The 17,537-nt window shown below is 55.6% G+C and overlaps 2 protein-coding genes across 2 annotated transcripts; both read left to right on the top strand.

The window, feature by feature from the left end:
• Positions 1-1,060: 1,060 nt before the first annotated feature.
• Positions 1,061-2,554, top strand: GLRG_04444 (uncharacterized protein; the record flags this gene model as incomplete). The annotated part of the gene is made up of 4 exons (XM_008095129.1): positions 1,061-1,470; positions 1,539-1,603; positions 1,669-2,152; positions 2,215-2,554. The coding sequence occupies 4 exons, from the start codon at positions 1,061-1,063 to the stop codon at positions 2,552-2,554; spliced, it is 1,299 nt and encodes a 432-aa protein (XP_008093320.1).
• A 9,024-nt stretch (positions 2,555-11,578) lies between these two features.
• Positions 11,579-14,347, top strand: GLRG_04443 (Cullin family protein; the record flags this gene model as incomplete). The annotated part of the gene is made up of 1 exon (XM_008095128.1): positions 11,579-14,347. The coding sequence occupies one exon, from the start codon at positions 11,579-11,581 to the stop codon at positions 14,345-14,347; it is 2,769 nt and encodes a 922-aa protein (XP_008093319.1).
• Between the last annotated feature and the right edge of the window lie 3,190 nt (positions 14,348-17,537).

Raw genomic sequence — 17,537 nt, 5'->3', positions numbered from 1 at the left:
TGCCTTGCCTTACAATGCCCTAGCGCGGATTTAGCCATCGCCCTGCAGCCGTCCCAAGCAGGGACGTTGAGGTACCGACTGGGGCGTCTTCAACATGGCTGCCAATGCTTTTGCAAGAAATGCTGGAGCCTATCGATCCCTTCCCCGTCCCCGCCACAGCCCCATGTCTTTCTTCACTTGTCGTTTGTGCCCCCAATCTGCCTATCGTCTCGGTCATCATATTTCCATGTCACTCTCTCACTCTTACGCCGCCCTCACACACACCTAGCAAGATACCTCCTTTTTGCGCTCTTTCGCTCTTCCACACACCACACTAGTCCCTCATCCGCGCTGACACGCCCCCCTTCCCCCGTCACCCCAAATGCTTCTTACCCACGCCTCCCCCTTCTCGCACGCACACTCCCTCACACACACACAGACACACACCCTTCTTCTCACACCCCTTGGATATACCCCTCTTCACACAATGGAAGGGGGGGGGGGGGGGGGGGGGGGGGCGCTCGTACCTTACTCTTCTCCATCCTGGTTACTCAATCCCATCTTCTCTTATTCCCTGAACCCCTGCCCGCTGTCTGGACTTGCCTCCATGTGGTGTAGCTTGTCCCCCTCGAACATGCTCGTCTCTCTCGTTTTCCCTCCTATGCACTGAGAGAATACGTCAAGAGGTCGGGATCTGGGCTGTTGACTCCACCATGCCATCTTTTTCACTGCCCACCTGCCATTTATAAGACAGTGCCCGCCTGGACCTGTGAGGCTGAGATCTTGAACCTTCTGGTGATATCCAAGTTTAGTATCCGTGATCTTGTTGAACCAAAAGCCTACACCCGGCAAGCAAGCAATCCTTCCTTGCCCAGTCCTTAAACTCGCTGCCTGATCGGATTGGGTCTCATTATAAGTTCATCTCGGTCTCCAGCCTTCAAACTCCGTCACTGGCTTGATACACGTGGACGACGCTTGGATATACATACAAACTCGCAGCAACACATCTCGACTTCCAACTCCCCCAAAAAGGCTCGCCCGTATGTGCCACCCAGACTTTCTTTCTAGTCCTTCTTTAGCAATGGTTTCCGGCTTTCCTGAGCAGGGTTGCGAGGACTCTTACTCACTTCCGCCCAGATCCAGAGCAGGAAGCCGCGTATCAGCTACTGCTGCTCAGTTCGCCAACATCCAACTAGTCGATTCCCCCAGAACGCTACCGTTAGAGTCCAGCCCCTCGGTCAGGTCTGAGGCTCTCCACTCCTCTGGCTATATCAGTCCCAACCCGCCCGGCTCGGCCACCTTCCTCCCCTCCCCCAACCCACAAGGATACTCGCCCTTCCCTCTGCTACCACCCGACATCTTGAATGCAGAGTGGAACGAGCACGAGGTGCATCAGACTTCGGGTTCAGCCCCTCTCGTCAGAGTAGACCCTGCCCAAGACTACTCCTCCAATCAGTCCTCTCCGCCACTTCTAGCCGAAGCAAGCATGAGGTGCGCTCCCAGCACTGTTCCACGCTGACCTATAGATGCATTCTGACATCCCTTTCTTTCTCTCCCAGCGCTATTGCTATGCAATTCGACCCTTCGTTCACTATGGGAAGCCGATCATCCTTCACCTGGCCTGGTAAATAACTTCCTTTGTCCTTCTTCTCATGTCCTCCCATACGTCCTAACACAATCAACCTGAAGGCCTCGATAACAGCGAATCCAGCGGGGCGCTACTAGGCCACAACCTCTCATCGCTTGGGCACGTACCAGACACCAGCCTCACGCCTCCCAGCGGATCCAGATCAGTAACATCGAGCCCGCCGCGGGGGACTCTGACGCTGGAGCAGCGAGAACTGAAGAAGCAGAGGGACATGGCACGCCGGGACTCGAAAACATCACAGCGCGTCAGGAGGGCGGGAAGCAACCCCTACGTCCACTCGCCACCACTCAGCCTGCCAGACATATCGTCAACGATGGGCGTCCCCATCTACACGACAGCACCGGCGCCGATCTCTTTGCTCTCAGAGCCAACAACAACAATGGGTTCATCATCGTACCTGCCGTCCTACAGCCCGCCTTTATCAGACCACGGCTATCAAAGCGGGTACCCCCCCATGGCCTCGGCCTACGGCATGGGTGGTGGCATGGACTACTCGCAACAGTTCCAACAACCAACACATTACGGGTATGTCAGCCGCAAGACGGAGAAGGGGTGAGAGACGTGAGACTGACAAAGAACCAACGCAGAAGCCGACCGCAGATGCCTGTTGGACAAGACCCAGGCATGATGTACGGCGTGCCACCTTCGATGAGCGGCGGCCCCGGAACCCCAGACCAGGGGCACGTCAGAGTGGTGCAGAGTCGTCCCAAACCGCAGTGTTGGGAGCACGGCTGCAACGGGCGCCAATTTTCGACCTTCAGCAACCTGCTGAGGCACCAGAGGGAGAAGTCTGGCCAAGCCACCAAGGCGACGTGTCCTAACTGCGGAGCCGAGTTTACGAGGACGACGGCGAGGAACGGCCACCTCCTCCACGACAAATGCAAGCAGCAGCAGCAGCAGCAGCAGCAGCAGCGCCGGAACACGTAGATATTGGTTGGGAGTAGGACGCCCGACTTGGGAACCAACCGAGCCAGCCGAACCAACAATGCAAGCAGCAAACGAGCAACGACCACAAAAGTCCCGTATACAGTCTGCTGCTCATCCTAGGGGGCGGGCACCCTTGCACCCCGCTCTCGACCCGTCATATCATTCGACATGTACATGTTATGGAGGAGGTTCTCCTTATTTTTCCCCCCTCCTTTCAGTAGGAGGGACCAAGAGGGAGAGAGACAGACAGGGGGCGCACAAAAACAACGCCGACGCGGCGACGGAGTCACATTAGCCAGTATTGCCCGAACTGATCTCAGCATTCGGCGCATCTTGCAGAAGGAGTTTTTTGCCGTGATTTTTTTTTCTTCTTTTACTTGATTGTTTTGCCCTTCAGTGGTTGTGTTGCTGGTTTTTTGTTTTTTGTGCTATGAATTACAGGTGGCGCTTTGATCTGATTTTAGTTTATTCCTCTCAAGCGCCGGATGAAGAACGGTACTCTCGGGGGCCTTGTCCCCGAGAGCACAGCAACGACTACCACTACAATAACAACAATAACAACGGCAGGAAAGGGGCAAGGGGGGGGGGGGGGGGGGGAAGGGATGTAATGTCATCGCCGCCCAAAGGCAACTTGGCCATTCTGGAAAATATACCCTTTCACTAGCGTCGCAAAGAAACGCATCTTTTTTTCCTTCCTGGTTTGGCTACACTTGGTGTTCGTCGCACTGCTGGGACACAGCGCTACTACTATCTGCCACTGCCACAATGGAACAACACATCAGGCTCATGCCTTGAATCAATGAAATTACAATCGACCACGTACGTCATGTCTCTCGTATATCGTAAGATAGAAACCTCCTTGCCCGTTCGATAGTTGGAGGCCCAGCACCAAGAGAATAGCATAAAATAAAATGACAATGAAAGAGAACAAAAAAAGAACTACGTGGGGAGGGGCTGGAAAGCTCGAGCGCCCGACCCCCCCCTGGCAATCTTGAAATTGAACTGGTCGCACCCTGCAGCCTGCAACGCCTGCTTCGTATACCAATAATACCACCAGGAAAAAAACAAAACTACATCGTACAAGCCAGAGCCAAGGCCGCAGGTGGGATAGCTGCCATGCCAAAACGATGGGAATACAGGTGGGGAGAGCAGGGCAGCAGGAGGGCATCCCGTTGGATGGCGGCCGCCACAATGCCGGGACCCTGGTTCGAAAGGCGGTCGCGGGCATACACCACACCCCTCCCAGCCCTTTGACCCAAAGGAGGGAACAATAAGCATCCCTGGGAAGCGTTACGAGATTTGGGCATGGGGAACCCGATTATGCGGTACTCGTAAATGGAACAGACAGATGGGGCAAAGAAAGTGAACTGCTCATACCACCGTACCGTTTTCCTGCACCCGACACCCTTCGGATCTTTTGGTAAGCCGGAGATACGACGGGCTGCGGAGAGTCGGATGTCGGATGGTCATAGTTTGGACGAAAAGGAACAGAGAGAAAGAGCGAGAGGGGGGGGTGGGGGGTACCGACGTTTCCAGCAACACGCAAACGAGGTCATAGCTCCTGGAGCGTCTATTGGAGAGGGACGCCTTGTTGCCTAAGCGCCAGCGCCAATTGAGCTGTGAGCCGGGGGAGGGCTCGTGGTGATGTCAAGATCAGTCCGGCGGAGTTTGGGGGCGTGTGCGCCTCATCCGGGTGTTGCAAGAGGAGAAATACAAGGGGTGGCCCCGGTTCCTAGCAATGGAGTACCACGGATCGTGGGTCCATCATGCCAGGAGACCGGCGGCGGGAGTAATTTCTAATCCACGTGTAAGTGAAGGCATGTGCTGGGACCCGGCAGAGGGCGACAGGGCCGTATGGCTTGCCATAATCCAGGGATCCAAGGCGACCAGGCACACACCATGTGATTTTCGAGCTTCTTCCCCGTTACTTGTACAAGGGGTCCCCTTCCCATCGCAGACCACATGAACCCAGGTCTCCCATGACTTGAGGAACTCGTGAGAGATCCCCATCTACGAGTCGTGTGCGCGAGTGTGCGAACCGGCAGGCAAAGTGACGGGAGCAAAGTTCGAAAGTTCGCTCAAAGGTGTCTGCCGCGCGCGACGATGTGGAGCCGTGGGATCGAAAGATGATTTACGGGAAGGACGGCTCGACCAGCGCGAGATTCGGCGTCGTGTGCGTACGTAGGGAGGGGCGAGGTGAGAGCCGGACGCGCAGATCGGACGTTGACGATGCGGGCCCCCATGTCGCTCCTCGTAGGCGTTTCTTGCTCTATCGACTGGAGCAGAGGCACCCGACGTTGCATCGACCGAGGTAAAAGCGACAGAAGTGACGGCCATGGAACCCAGGTGTGCAGTCCGCTTTGGGTAGGGTGATGAACTCAGCGAAGAACCGGAAGACGAAGCGAACGGCCGGGAGATGACAACCTCCCCCATCTGGAACGGTCGCAAGAAGGGCCCTCTTCAGCCTAGTCTCCGCAGGCGTTTGAAGACCCACCTCTCATGGCGACGGACCTGGGATTGGGTACCTGGGACCCGGGCTCAGGGCTCAAGGCTCTCCAGGAGCAACAAAACGGGTAGGGTAGCGATCGTCGCCGCAGATAATCCAGGCTCTGTCGAGGCAGCGCTGGTCCTGCAGATGGGTTGCTGGGGACCCCGCTGAAGCTACCAGCATGTCCAAAGTGCCTTGGATTAAAGTAGACAGAGGCACAAAACAAGCATGGCCCAAACAGAAAGTGAGAAACCCGGGCCTCGACGCTGGCCTAACGTATAATGAAGAAGGTAATAAGTAAGCAGCATGAGTGCAGGGCAGGGAGGCGATAGCATTTACCGGATTTGGTACTCCGTACTGTATACTATGTGTGCGGGTAGGTCCCCCCCAGCCCACCACCTTCCTACGCCCCCTCCCCGGTTGGGACACAGCCGCGATAGGAATAGGACGAGGTCCTAAGTCGTGGAGGTTCTGGGGGCTCCAGCAACCTATGAGAGCCAAAGGCCAATTTGGTATCCATCAAAGGCTTTCCGAGAGGGTGATTGGTTTCGAGGTTGTGGAGGATACACAGGCAGGGCGACCAGCGTCCATTTAGGCACTAAAATGAGGTCAAATCAACCATGCCTCGATTTCTCGTGACTTTGGAAATGACAGCTGGTTCCTCTGCCATTTGGGAAGCTCATAGCGGAACGACTGGGGCAAAGGGTATATAACAAGATACGATGGTGGCGGCGGTGCATGGCGGCTGTCATTGCTAGTGTAGTTAGCGGCGGGCGTCTTTCGTCCTTGAGATGACGGGGATGGCAACCTCGTCGCTTGTTTTCCCGCCACAGTTCTGTGTCTCTTGCTGGTTCGACGGCGACCACGTACGTCTTCGTGGGCACCTGCGACAAGTCTTGTCCATTTGGGTGAGTTGTTGCTGCGTCAAAGGCGTATTCAATGTGGGATTTAAGGAGCCCGGCTGCAACGTGGTGTGGTTGAAGATCGCGTGGGTACCCAGGTAGGTAGGTAGGTAGGTAGGTGTGCAGGGCTGGGAGACGGACGGGAGAGATAAAATCCGGAACATGATTGGTTGGCCCGGACTAATATGGGGTGAAGAAGACGGGGAAGCTACGGATGAAGGTAAAGATAGAGCGAGAGCGGGAAAGAGGGAGAGAGTCTCTTACCTGGAAGTCGCATCGCAGTCCACACCGGTGGGGGTGCGAAACGAAGCGCAAGTCCGCCAAGTACGAGTACAGAAGTTCCTTCCTGCTTTTAGTATCTGATGGTCCAGATGCAAGCAAGTAGCGACTGACTGGCCAACTGGATTGGCAGCCAAGCGACATCGGAAGAAGGAGAAATGAACAGCGGTACTCAACTTCAAACAACATACGGCAGCGAAATGTTTTCTCCATTACCACTTCCAACGAGAGACGTGTGCATATCCATCCCATCGGCTCAAGACCCCATACTGACGGGGGAACATTCCGACCTTCGGTCCCGAGCTTTCGTCCGAATCCCTGCTGGCTTCTGGCTTCCATCGATGAACCCAGCAAAGCCACCCCCTAGACCGAGTTTGTCGGTGTCTCTCCGCCCTAGGAGGGTGGAGATGTCAAGTCGCTAGCCGAAACTCTTGCAAGGGCCAAATGCTGCTACCTATTGCAACGTCAGCCTCTGCCAAGCGCGTATTGCTATGAAGCGACCGCATGGCTTGCAGGGAAGCGCTCCGGAAGAGCGAGGCGAAAAGGCCGAGAGAGCCAGGAGTTAATCGGCTTTTGCGGGAAGGGCTGGTGAGATGTATTGGCTATCAATGGTTAATGTGTAGGTGAGATACAGGTGAGCTGATGGAACCAGAAGTAATCTCTCGCAGCTCACCTGTGTCGAGAGCCACAGGCATATGCACCCACGTACGCACCGCAACTTGCAGCATCACATGATTGGACCAAGAAGCGAAGTTCAACGTCGTCGTAAGCCGTGCGCACGAATATTATGACCGCATTTGTTCTGCTGAACAATCAGTCAAACATCAGTTGCTCATGTTTACACACTATGGTCAGTCAGCTGCGAGCAAACACGCGCGTCAAACCCTCTGGGATTAATTCACTCTTTTCCCTGGAACCCCCATCCCAGGAGCTGACATCGATCCTCCGAAAGTCAACCCCGCCACGATGGGGAATGCAACCTTGCTCCTGTGCAGACCCAGCCAGCTAGCCGGCCAGCCTCCCCTTAGCTCCCGCTCGAGGCTCGCTAGCTACAGATAGAGATCCTGCTCATCGGATCGGGGCAGGCAGGGACTTGACATTCGGGTTGACGACCACCAGAAACAGACTCACCTGTGCAAATATACAACAGGGGCATGGTGGGAGAAGCGGGGGTCAGTATTGAGCGGTGGCCCCCGACGAGGTCCCCGATGAGAAGCAACAAGACAGCAGTACCAATTGCCTTCGGCCTTCGGTCTGAAGCAGGCAGAGATGGACGATCATTCCCCATTTCCAAGACCCGGCCTCGCATATTGTAGGGATGTTGATGTGACCACGGATGAGTGGACCGTCTATCTAGAATCTGTCTTTGCGGAGGATAGTTGATATGCCCCTTTAGATTTCGTTTGTCGCTAGAGAATGACAGTCTCGGCGGACGTCTCTTTCTACCCCTTGAGCTTCTTCGTACGTGCAGTAGGGGGAGGAGATTGCAGTCATTAGAGTGGCATTATATCCGTACTCCCCACATGGATACGTCGATGGACCCAATTGGTTTGCAGAGAGCCTCAAGCTTGCCAGTGGCAAAAATCGACCCCTAGTCCCGAGCGGTCGTGCGCCGTCGGCCCCGTCGCGCCCGTCGGGCAATATCTGCGAACAGAGAACGGGGGAAGGGGACTGGGTCATGGAGATGTCGGGAATATCGGTATTCTCCCTCCGGCCTTCATCTTGCGCGGGGCGTTATCCCTCGCCATGGGCTCCATCCGCAGCCACAACCGCAAGAAATGACCCGAATCCCTGGGCGCCGTCGGGATTCCCAAGACTCGCGTTGCAGATGAAAGATCGGAGGACAGGTCCCGAAAGAGGCTAGGAACTCGGCAAACACGATGCAAGTCTTTGCGACAGGCCAAGGACACCCGTCGGCTGGTGTAGTGCATAGGTATGAGCCGTATTTCTTGTTCACCCCCTCCCATATGGTGGTACGTAGCCAAGGTATGGGACCACGCGTCGTGCCCCTGAATAAAACGGCCTCATCAACCCAGGTTGCGAATCTCAAACTGAATCGGGACTGAGATCCACCATCGGGTTAAGACCACAGCCGATGTTCTCTGTGAGGCTAACATGCAGATTTGTGTTACGACTGCTCAACAAGGCAGCGTATGAGGCTCTCCCGACCGTTCGTTGCACACAGTAGGGACCGTAGGGACCGGGATTCCATTCTCGACCCATTACATAAGCTGTCGTCGTCTTCTCGTATGTACCCAGTACGTACCTAACTAGGTAAGTACGATGCTACCTACCTACCTTAGGTACGACTCCAGCGACCCGGTAAAGTAGAGATCCTTCCCAGGTCGGGGTTGCATCGGGATGACCCACCACACTATGTGGGCATGACAGCAGCTCTGAGCTGCCTTAGTGCTCCTCGCCCTGCCCCCCCTCTCATATTATTGGCTGGTATACTTGACGGTATGGTCTATCTCGATTCTCATTGGTTGTTGTGCGAGCTGCAACTTCATTCCTGCGAGACTTAACATGCAGTTGCTATTCGACGGTCGATACAGCGAAGTAGGCGCAGCAGTTTGAGTGAGACGTTGGAAGACAGATAACCTGACCCAGTGCCAGAATGTGCACTCCTGGGGTCTGTAAGAGCGATATCGAGTTTTATCGAGGCCGTGCCAAACCGATCTCATGTTGCGTTGTCGTCTTACTGAACCGCTGTCTGAAAAATCCAGCTGTCGTTGATCGTGTCTGGGGCGGCGGGCCGCCACCTAAGCAATCACTATCCGTCGCGCGCCTTTGCCATTAGAGGTTGCAGTAACCATCGCATGCTTCTGCTACTGCTGCTGCAATGCTAGAACGGGCAGCTGTCGTCAACCTGATTATATGACCCGGTGCTCGGCCTAATCTGGGCAAGTCAGAGTTGGATTGTGCGGCATTCTGTGCGTGCCGATATCAGCGCTTGTCATCAAAGACGCACCGGTACCCACCTCCAAGTCCTAGACTCGTCTCGTAAGGACAGGCGAGTAGTGTATTAAGCGCTCAAGAGGGAAGGGAGTAGCCGCTCGCCGGTTCGCGGTTCGCACTCGCTAAAGACCGAGACGCACTTCAGGCAGCAGGATTTCCTCAGATCCCAGTTGAGCGGTAAAAAAAATAAAAATGGACAAGCTTGGTGGCTTGGTTCACTGCCGTGCCGACCGGGAACATCCTATCGGCGGCCATCCACATCGGCCTGGCCAGACTTGCTCTTCCTTCCGGTCGTCTGGCGGCATGACGAACCAGCCCCGTGGGTCCCCCAAGAGGGCAAGGTCCATAGCAGGAACGGATAACGTACAATATAGCGGTGTGTCGTTATGAGAAGCATGGGCGCACTGTTATTGCTACTTAGAAGGATCATGAAGCAGCGGTCCCTGTCGACGGTTAGTGATTTGCGAGCGGGCGTCAGGGGAAGCTAGTCGAGCCGCGACCCCTACTCCGCGGGCGTACGGATCGCGAGGGTCACGATGCAATTTATTGATACCTGGGCACATGGTCAATGGGAAAGAATATATTCATAAACGACGGCAATGAAGACGTCATGCTGTCCCTGGAACACGATGTGATCCGTCCATATCGTTGATTTGCAGCAGTCGACGGAGTCAATAGGCGCAGCTGACTGACTATACCAGCCTGTACAAGCTTGATCACAGTAATTTAGCGTGGTGACGGTGGGGCTGTTTTGAATAACGGAGATTGATGAAGCAATGCCATCTTGGGCCTGGCCCTCTGCACTTGGCCAGACTGCGGATTCGCTGAGTCGCATGTCCCCGCTTAGAGGATAATGAGGCTTGATGTCCCGTGGAGCTATGATCGGCCATCGTAGGGGCCCCATTGAAGCAAAGGCGTGGCGAGTCGGTGTTTGAACCACTTTTTAGTTGCCTTTTTCAGGCCTCGATTCGTTCGTTGGTACCACGCTGGCCAAATCTCCCCAGATAGCGGGTAGTCGAGCTGATGATGCGCGATGTCGAAATGCAGAGACACATGGACGACGCGCGACCGCTGCTAGGGTTTGATTGCGTATCGCCGCAGCTGACGCAAGACCGTCTAATTGGTATGACCTTGTCTGTTCATGCTGATTGAAAGCCCGAGCCCATCAACAATCAGGTCCGGGTGTGGTTTCTCGGACGGTCCTGTGATTCCTCGTGGTGTTGCGCACTGATCTAGACGAAACGCAGTCGGTCGCCGCCAGCAGTCCGTTAGACAAGTGAGATACACACACGCGTGTGGCGGCAAGCGTGATGGCAGCTCGACCAGATCCTACCCTTTGATTCGTTGTGATGGACAGACAAGAGCGAGATGCTGCACCTTGACTTTGGGCAATCAAGCCTCTCTCCACCGTGTATAACTCCAGGGCCTCGACGCCACTCGGCCTTTCCGCCTCAACTGCTTTCTCTTGTCTCCATTGCATAGGGGCGTGCAAGTGAATCTTGATCCGTTGGCTCGTTACCCCACACCTGCCATCTGAAGACATGCTTCTATCCCAAGCGGTATGCTTGGCAAAGAATACCGGCTGCGGACAGACGTTTGAACAACGGCGGGGTTCGTAGCAACGCTGCTGAGAAGATATTGTTTGTAAGTCCGCAGTGACGGAATGATTGGATGTGGGTTTTTTCGTCTTTGTTCTCGTTCAAATTGGTTGACAACTTGGGGGAGACCCGATTTGAGGCCAGGATGCGACACAAGCAGACTCAATAGCTTAGGTACGAGCAGGGATACCGGGGAGGGGTCCGGCAGACAGGCGAGAGAGAAGGAGAGAAGATTTGAGGATAGAGGGGGGGTGGTCGTAGAGAGAGTAATTGACATGAAGGGCGTCGGTCTAGATGACCGGGGGGGGGGGGCGAGGCAATCAAGTATACTGTGTCGATGAACCGTACTAGGGGCTTTCTGACACATGGTGATGGACTTCCGCATGTACCAATAGAATCGCGTCAGCTTCGCTTCACCTGGCGTCCTTTCCAAGTCTGTCATGTGGACCAGAAGCCGCGTTAGCGCCAATCGCCAGCTACGAAGGAAATAAGCGCGTCGCTGCGATAGGCCCAAATCTTCCCTCCCAATTTTCGAAGCATCCAACACACACCTTAAGCGCAGCGCTTAATCAGCCCATCACCACCATCGCAGCCAGCCAAAAGTAAACACGACGACTCGAATGCTCAAGCAATCACTGCATGATCATATCGGAAGATAGACGACGCGACGCGGACACGACGAGTGTATTCCTCCTCCTCCCGTATTGAAACGTCGTCGTCGCCACCGTCGAGACTCCGCGATGAGACAGGTCTTGAATCCTTCTGCCTGAGCACATCCAAATGTGGACATCGAGCAACCATGGTCACCGCAATGAACGCGCCCTCCAGGTGGAGCGGCAAACGGCAGAACGTCTTTAAGTCTGTTTTTAATACGGAAATATTGCAGCCCACTCCATACTCGACACCATCACAGAGGTTCACCTCACAAGGTGACCTATTGGGCGGTCTACCGCCACCGCCGCCGTCATCACACCATCAGTCACCTTCACGCGCGCACTTCCCCGGCAACATCAAAGTTTCGAATCTTCAGAGCTCGCCCCCGCCAACTCATTCGCATCCGCCTTCTTCCGACCAGTCCAACGACCAGGTTAGGTGGGATCGAGCATGGCACGTGGTGACGACTCGTATCCAGCTGCCGCCATCGGTGGCCGCTGAGGACTCGTTCGGCACCTTGGCATCTGAGTCTCAGGACTACGATGCGGACTTCTACGACAGTCTTAATCTGGTGCTCCATCCATGGAAGCACGCTCAGCACGCTACCGCCACCGAAGACATCCTCTCCTGGCATACCCAGCAGGTTCGCCACCACTTTGCTCAACACGTCCTCCCCCTGCTGTCCGCATGCAATACCTACGGTGACCAGGCTCAGGTACTCCTTGGAAGTATACATACGCTGGAAGCAGCCCACCGCCAGTATCTCTATGGGCTATCCCTCATTGTGCGGGGCCTCGACAGCAAGCATGCAGACATTGCCGTTGACAAGTTCCGGCGTGATCTGCACGCAGTCATTGGCAATTCCATGTCACAGGCGCTCATGGAATCCCTTCGAGCCGTCTTTGGTCGCTTAACGAGGGTCATTCTGGGCATGCAGGCCGCACCCTCCCCCGGGGCATCTCGGGGGACCGGCTTGCAAGGGGACAATCAGGCAGCAGCACCATCCCCAACACCGGCAGCAGCAGCGCGGCAAGAGCTCTTGCAGTTGATTGAGGCGCTGCACAAAGTAGGCCTTGCCGGGGAGAGATTTCAGATACTATTCGCCGAGTTGATGGACTCTGTGATGATTGAGCATGTAAAAACATCATTCGCCGGCGTCTGGACGCAGCCAAAAGCAGGTGGCGGGAAGGATGCTCCAGGCCCCTCGTCGGTTTCTCGTGTGGCGAAGCTTGGCACACCTTCACGCTGCATCGCAGCACTATGCGATTGGGTCGAGAACCATTACTCGCGGCTAGCAGTCGAGGTCTTTGCTCGCCTCGGTAGCGGGGATATTGCTTGGGCCGACGTCGAAAAGTGGAAGGAGATCGCAGTCGGACGCTTGGCTGTCATGCGCATTCATGAGCTCTTTGACATTGTCCTGCAGTGGCCCGAGAGCAAAGGAGCTCTGGACGACCTCCGCATGGCCATCACCACACCTCAGCGACGCTTGCAACTGACGGACACGTTCTCGGCGGCCCTTCAAAAACGTCTACTGCACCCAGGGAGATCGACGCTCGATATACTCCGTGTATATATCTCCATGATCCGAACGTTCCATGCCCTAGACAATTCCAAAGTGCTCCTGGACCGTGTGGTGCATTCGCTCCAGCTTTACTTGTGCCAGAGAGACGATGCCATCCCCATCGTTGTTACAGGGCTCCTATCCAATCCAGACGACATCCGCACCGAAGCGGGCAAAACAAAGCTTGTTGAGCTAGCCGTTTTGCTCAATGATCCCTCACAGCAAAGACGTCCTGCTACGGACGAAGAAGAGCTGGACTGGGATGATATGGAATGGATCCCCGATCCTGTGGACGCTGGTGTGAACTACAAACGTCCCAAGTCGGAAGACGTCATTGGAACACTGGTCAATGCTCTGGGCTCGCAGGATATCTTTATCAAAGAGTTCCAGAACATCATTGCAGAGAGGTTGTTGTCCACCCAGGTCGAGTTCACCCAAGAGATCCGGGTGCTCCATTTGCTGAAGAAGCGGTTCGGAGATAACGCCTTGCAGAATTGCGATGTCATGATTAAGGACATCCAAGATTCAAAGAGGGTCGATTCGATCATCTCCAAGACGGTGAGGGCAGGCCACATCGGGGGACCTGTCCGGAAATCCAAGGAGCTTCCGTCGTACCATACGAAGATTCTTTCTCGGCTCTTCTGGCCAACGATGGACCGGGAGCACTTCATCCTTCCACGGCCCGTCGCCGAGGTGCAAGGGTACTACGATGGTGAATTCGAACGTCTGAAGTCTTATCGCAAGCTGACATGGCTCAATAACCTCGGAAATGCCACAGTCAACCTCGAGCTGGAAGACAGGACAGTGGAGAAGGAGTGCAAGACGTACGAAGCCGTCGTTATCTACGCTTTTCAGGAAGACGAAACCTATAAAGGACCGCTCCCTCTGCGCCGCACCGTCGACCAGCTTGAAGAGGTTCTCCAGATGGATGACGATCTTATACGGTCCGCCATCTCCTTCTGGGTTAGTCAGCGTGTCCTTCGTGAGATGGAGCCGGGCACCTTTGCCGTCCTCGAGAAGCTGAATGACGATGCCAATGGCGGGGCCAACCCCGCTGTACCTGGCCCGGATGAAGCCCCTACCACGGAGTCGGGTGATCTCTCACCCAAGAAGCCCAGCGCGCTTGATGCCAAGGAGCAGGAACGGCGACAGGTCTACTGGCAGTTCATTGTCGGTATGCTCACGAACTCGAGCCCGGCTATGCCGCTGGGTCAGATTGCCATGATGATGAAGATGCTGATCGCGGACGGGTTCCCGTGGAGCAACGAGGAGTTGCAGGAGTTCCTCGCGGAGAAGATGGCAGAGGAGGAGTTGGAATTGGTAGGCGGCAAATACCGCCTACTCAAAAAATGAGCGCAAGAGCTTGTGCTGTCCCTTCCCCGTCCGAGATAGGACCACGGCGGGTGGTGTTGGTTTAAGGAGCCCGGGGAACGATCAGAAACATGGCACAACTGTTAACTAGCCAAAGCCTAGAGCCGACCACGGCACGGTACCCCCGCATGTATGGCAGGTGAGATTGCCATGTCCAATACAAATTAGATACCCACCGTTTCCCAAGTCTCGTTCGATGTTGCCGTGATGAAGCGAACGCGAGGCCCGAAACGCCGCACCAGTTTGAGCGGGAGCAATCCACTTCCTGTCTTACTTTCCTCCGGCCGAGGGGCAAGTAATGGGGCGGACGATTCTGACAACCCCAAGGGCCGCAATCTCGGCCGTACCCAGTTGTCTTCTTGGCCCGGTGCGTGCAACGGCTTGGGAGAGCAGTTCCTTGGTTTGGGTCTTCTCGCAGATGATGCCGAGCTGGTGGAAGGTTTCGGAGCTGCGGCCCCCTGCGAGAGGCGTACTCTGTGGCGAATACGGACAAGATAATGATGGCGGCGGAGAGCGGATGGCTTCCGGGCAATCAAAACGTAAAGGAAACTTCGGTCCCGTCGGGCACGTCTTGTGTCGGTGATCCAGAAGGCGGACAAGAGGCTCTCGGAGTCCCAATCTGGATGAAAGATTTTTCTTTTCTTTTTTGTGTGTATCTATCAGGCCAATGATTCTAGTCTGCTCTGATTTCTTGCTTCCTCCATCAAGTATCTATTGCAGCTACCCGCCGCGTCCGCCCGTACTTTACCTATCAATATGAGAAAGTAGGTTAAGAGCATGAGTCTCCAGTAATGAACGGGGGATGGCATCAACGAATGCAGCTGTCCTCGTCCTATAGCCTCGACGAGATACTTCACCTATGCCATCCGTGCCTGGGACGTTCGCACCCCCCCCCCCCCCCCTTCCGGCCCAGACTTTACTCGGACATCGCGACTCCAATGTGCTGGCGACGACGGGTCTCTACCAAATAAGCCCGAGCGGAGTGCCCGGTGTCTACAGAAAGAGAGGGGGCAAAGACCAAGCCGTACAGCCGGCACGGCCGTCTGACCTCAAGCTCCAGGCCCCGGACGTGATATCGACGCGGCGCAGTACCGACGAACGGAAGCCCCGGTGCGCGGAGCGCCGTCAATCTCCTGAAACAACCGGCATCCCCGGCTTGGTCGTGTCCGGCAGCAGGAGCCTCTCCGACCCGAGCCAGCCATCGGGGGCCGATCTTGCCGATCCGACAGGTAGCAAGACACGCCAGGCACACGGCGTTCGGTCTCCGTTTCTCTTTGTCGGTAGCAAGACCGAGAGAGCCCTTCGACCACTCCCAGCGCTCTCAAAATTGCCTGTTCGGGCACGATCGGCTTCGGCGTCTGCCGCCCGACCTCGTCACCACCCACGCCCCACATCGGCACACATGTACGACATCGCATCCGACTCTCCCAATACGAGGGGGAGGAGGACCCGCGAAGATGCTGTGAACAACACGCTCCTGTCGCCCCGTTCGCACTCAGCAAACGCGGGGCGAGGTCCCCGCTCTTCCTTCACGATATCAACTCCAGGGCCTAGCTCCAACGAGAGAGTCGGACACAGGTCCAGGTCCCTGGTCATGTCGATGATTCGCCCTCACCGACGGGCGTGTCTTGTTCCGCGCCGACGTCGTACCCTTCCCGTATGCAAGATGTGGCGGTGTGATGCAAAGTTACCTTTTGTCAAGGACCCTTGGCGGTTCATCCCTTTTCTCGTGCTGAACTGCCCTCGATGCGCGAGGTCGTGTGATCGAGGCAGTCGTCAGAGACTACATCACGTCAGTGTTGGGCGAGAGAGCACCTCGAGGTACAACCGAATAGCCTGAAACAGGTCGTGACTCAACCAGAACCAACGTGAAATGAATCCCATCGGTTCTCCAAATATCAGCGTGGCTGGAATAAGTTGGAATAGCAGCGTTCCTTGTCGGTCCCATCACTTCCCCCCCCCCGATCCGCGGGTGCGGTGCGACAGCCCGGTCAGGCGCATTGGCCCCAAACATCACAGAGAGCATACGATCGTCTTCATCAGAGCATGTTGTTCTTACCACTATCAAAGTGATGGAGCGAAGGGAAGAGCGGTCCCTTTTTCACAAAAGAAACACATACGCGGCAATGTGACCGCGACCGTGAGCTCGTCTTGCACCCTCGGCCAACTTCAAATCTCTCGGGTCGATGCATGCCAGGATGCGTTCGTCGTCAGTCAGGATAGGTGGAGAATCAAGAGCTTGCAGCAGCAGCAGCAGCAGCAGCAGCAGCATGTAGGCGACGGCTTTGCCGTCCTCATAAGACCAGGATGCGGTAAAAGGTAAGCAACGATGCGAACGACGTGAAGGGCGGGCAGAGCAGAAAGCAACATGGTCCAGCGTCATCGGCCGGGGGTTCTCTGGCCGGGGGGCCATTCTTACTCTTGGCACAGCCAAGCATTATTTAGATATGGTTCCGAGTCAGCCGCCGTCATTACTGCCGTGGTAGTCGTCGTTGTCGCCGTGTTGGACCTGGCACCGGAGCCAAGAGAAATGCTAACATGGAGCCCTAATTAACCGACAGCTTCGGGAGCGTAAAATGCGCGAAGCTTGCTTGTTTGCATCTGCGTACTAGTATGCACAGCATCAGTACGCATGGGTGGGTGTTTTTGAGCAGGACAGATTAGTCGCTGCCGGGATGTCGCAACCAAGGATGGGATTTGCGTTTGTCGGTGTCTGCAAGCCGGCGTGCAAAAGAAAAACACAACAACCAGCATGGGCAACTAGACCTTGGCCCCAACTCGGCGGCAAGAGCAGGAACCAACGAGGTACTCATTCGAGGGGTTGGGCAATACACGCGTATAACAACCAGAGCAAGGCCGGGGCAACGATGCTTCTTCGTTTGCAAGGTTCTCTCGAGTTGTCAAACAACGGGGCCGACTTGCCGCATTTGTCGTGTAGGCCCGTCGTCGACGGTAAGGGTAGCAGTCGCGGAGAAAGCAGTTGGTCGTCGGTATGATTACAACCTTGCCAAGTGTCGCGTGGCCCAGCATTGTATGAAAGGGGCGGTGGTGGTTGTGAAGTTATGGGTTGCCGGCCTCGAAGGTTGTGCGAGCCATGTTCGTGGAGGACCACCAAACAGGGGCCAAGGGCCGGGGAGAAAAGGAGGTGATGATGCATCTTATGAGGAATCTT

This window comes from Colletotrichum graminicola, assembly GCF_000149035.1.
Source record: "Colletotrichum graminicola M1.001 genomic scaffold supercont1.14, whole genome shotgun sequence".
Taxonomy (NCBI): Eukaryota; Fungi; Ascomycota; class Sordariomycetes; order Glomerellales; family Glomerellaceae; genus Colletotrichum; species Colletotrichum graminicola.
This window is presented reverse-complemented; position numbering and strand designations above follow the sequence as displayed.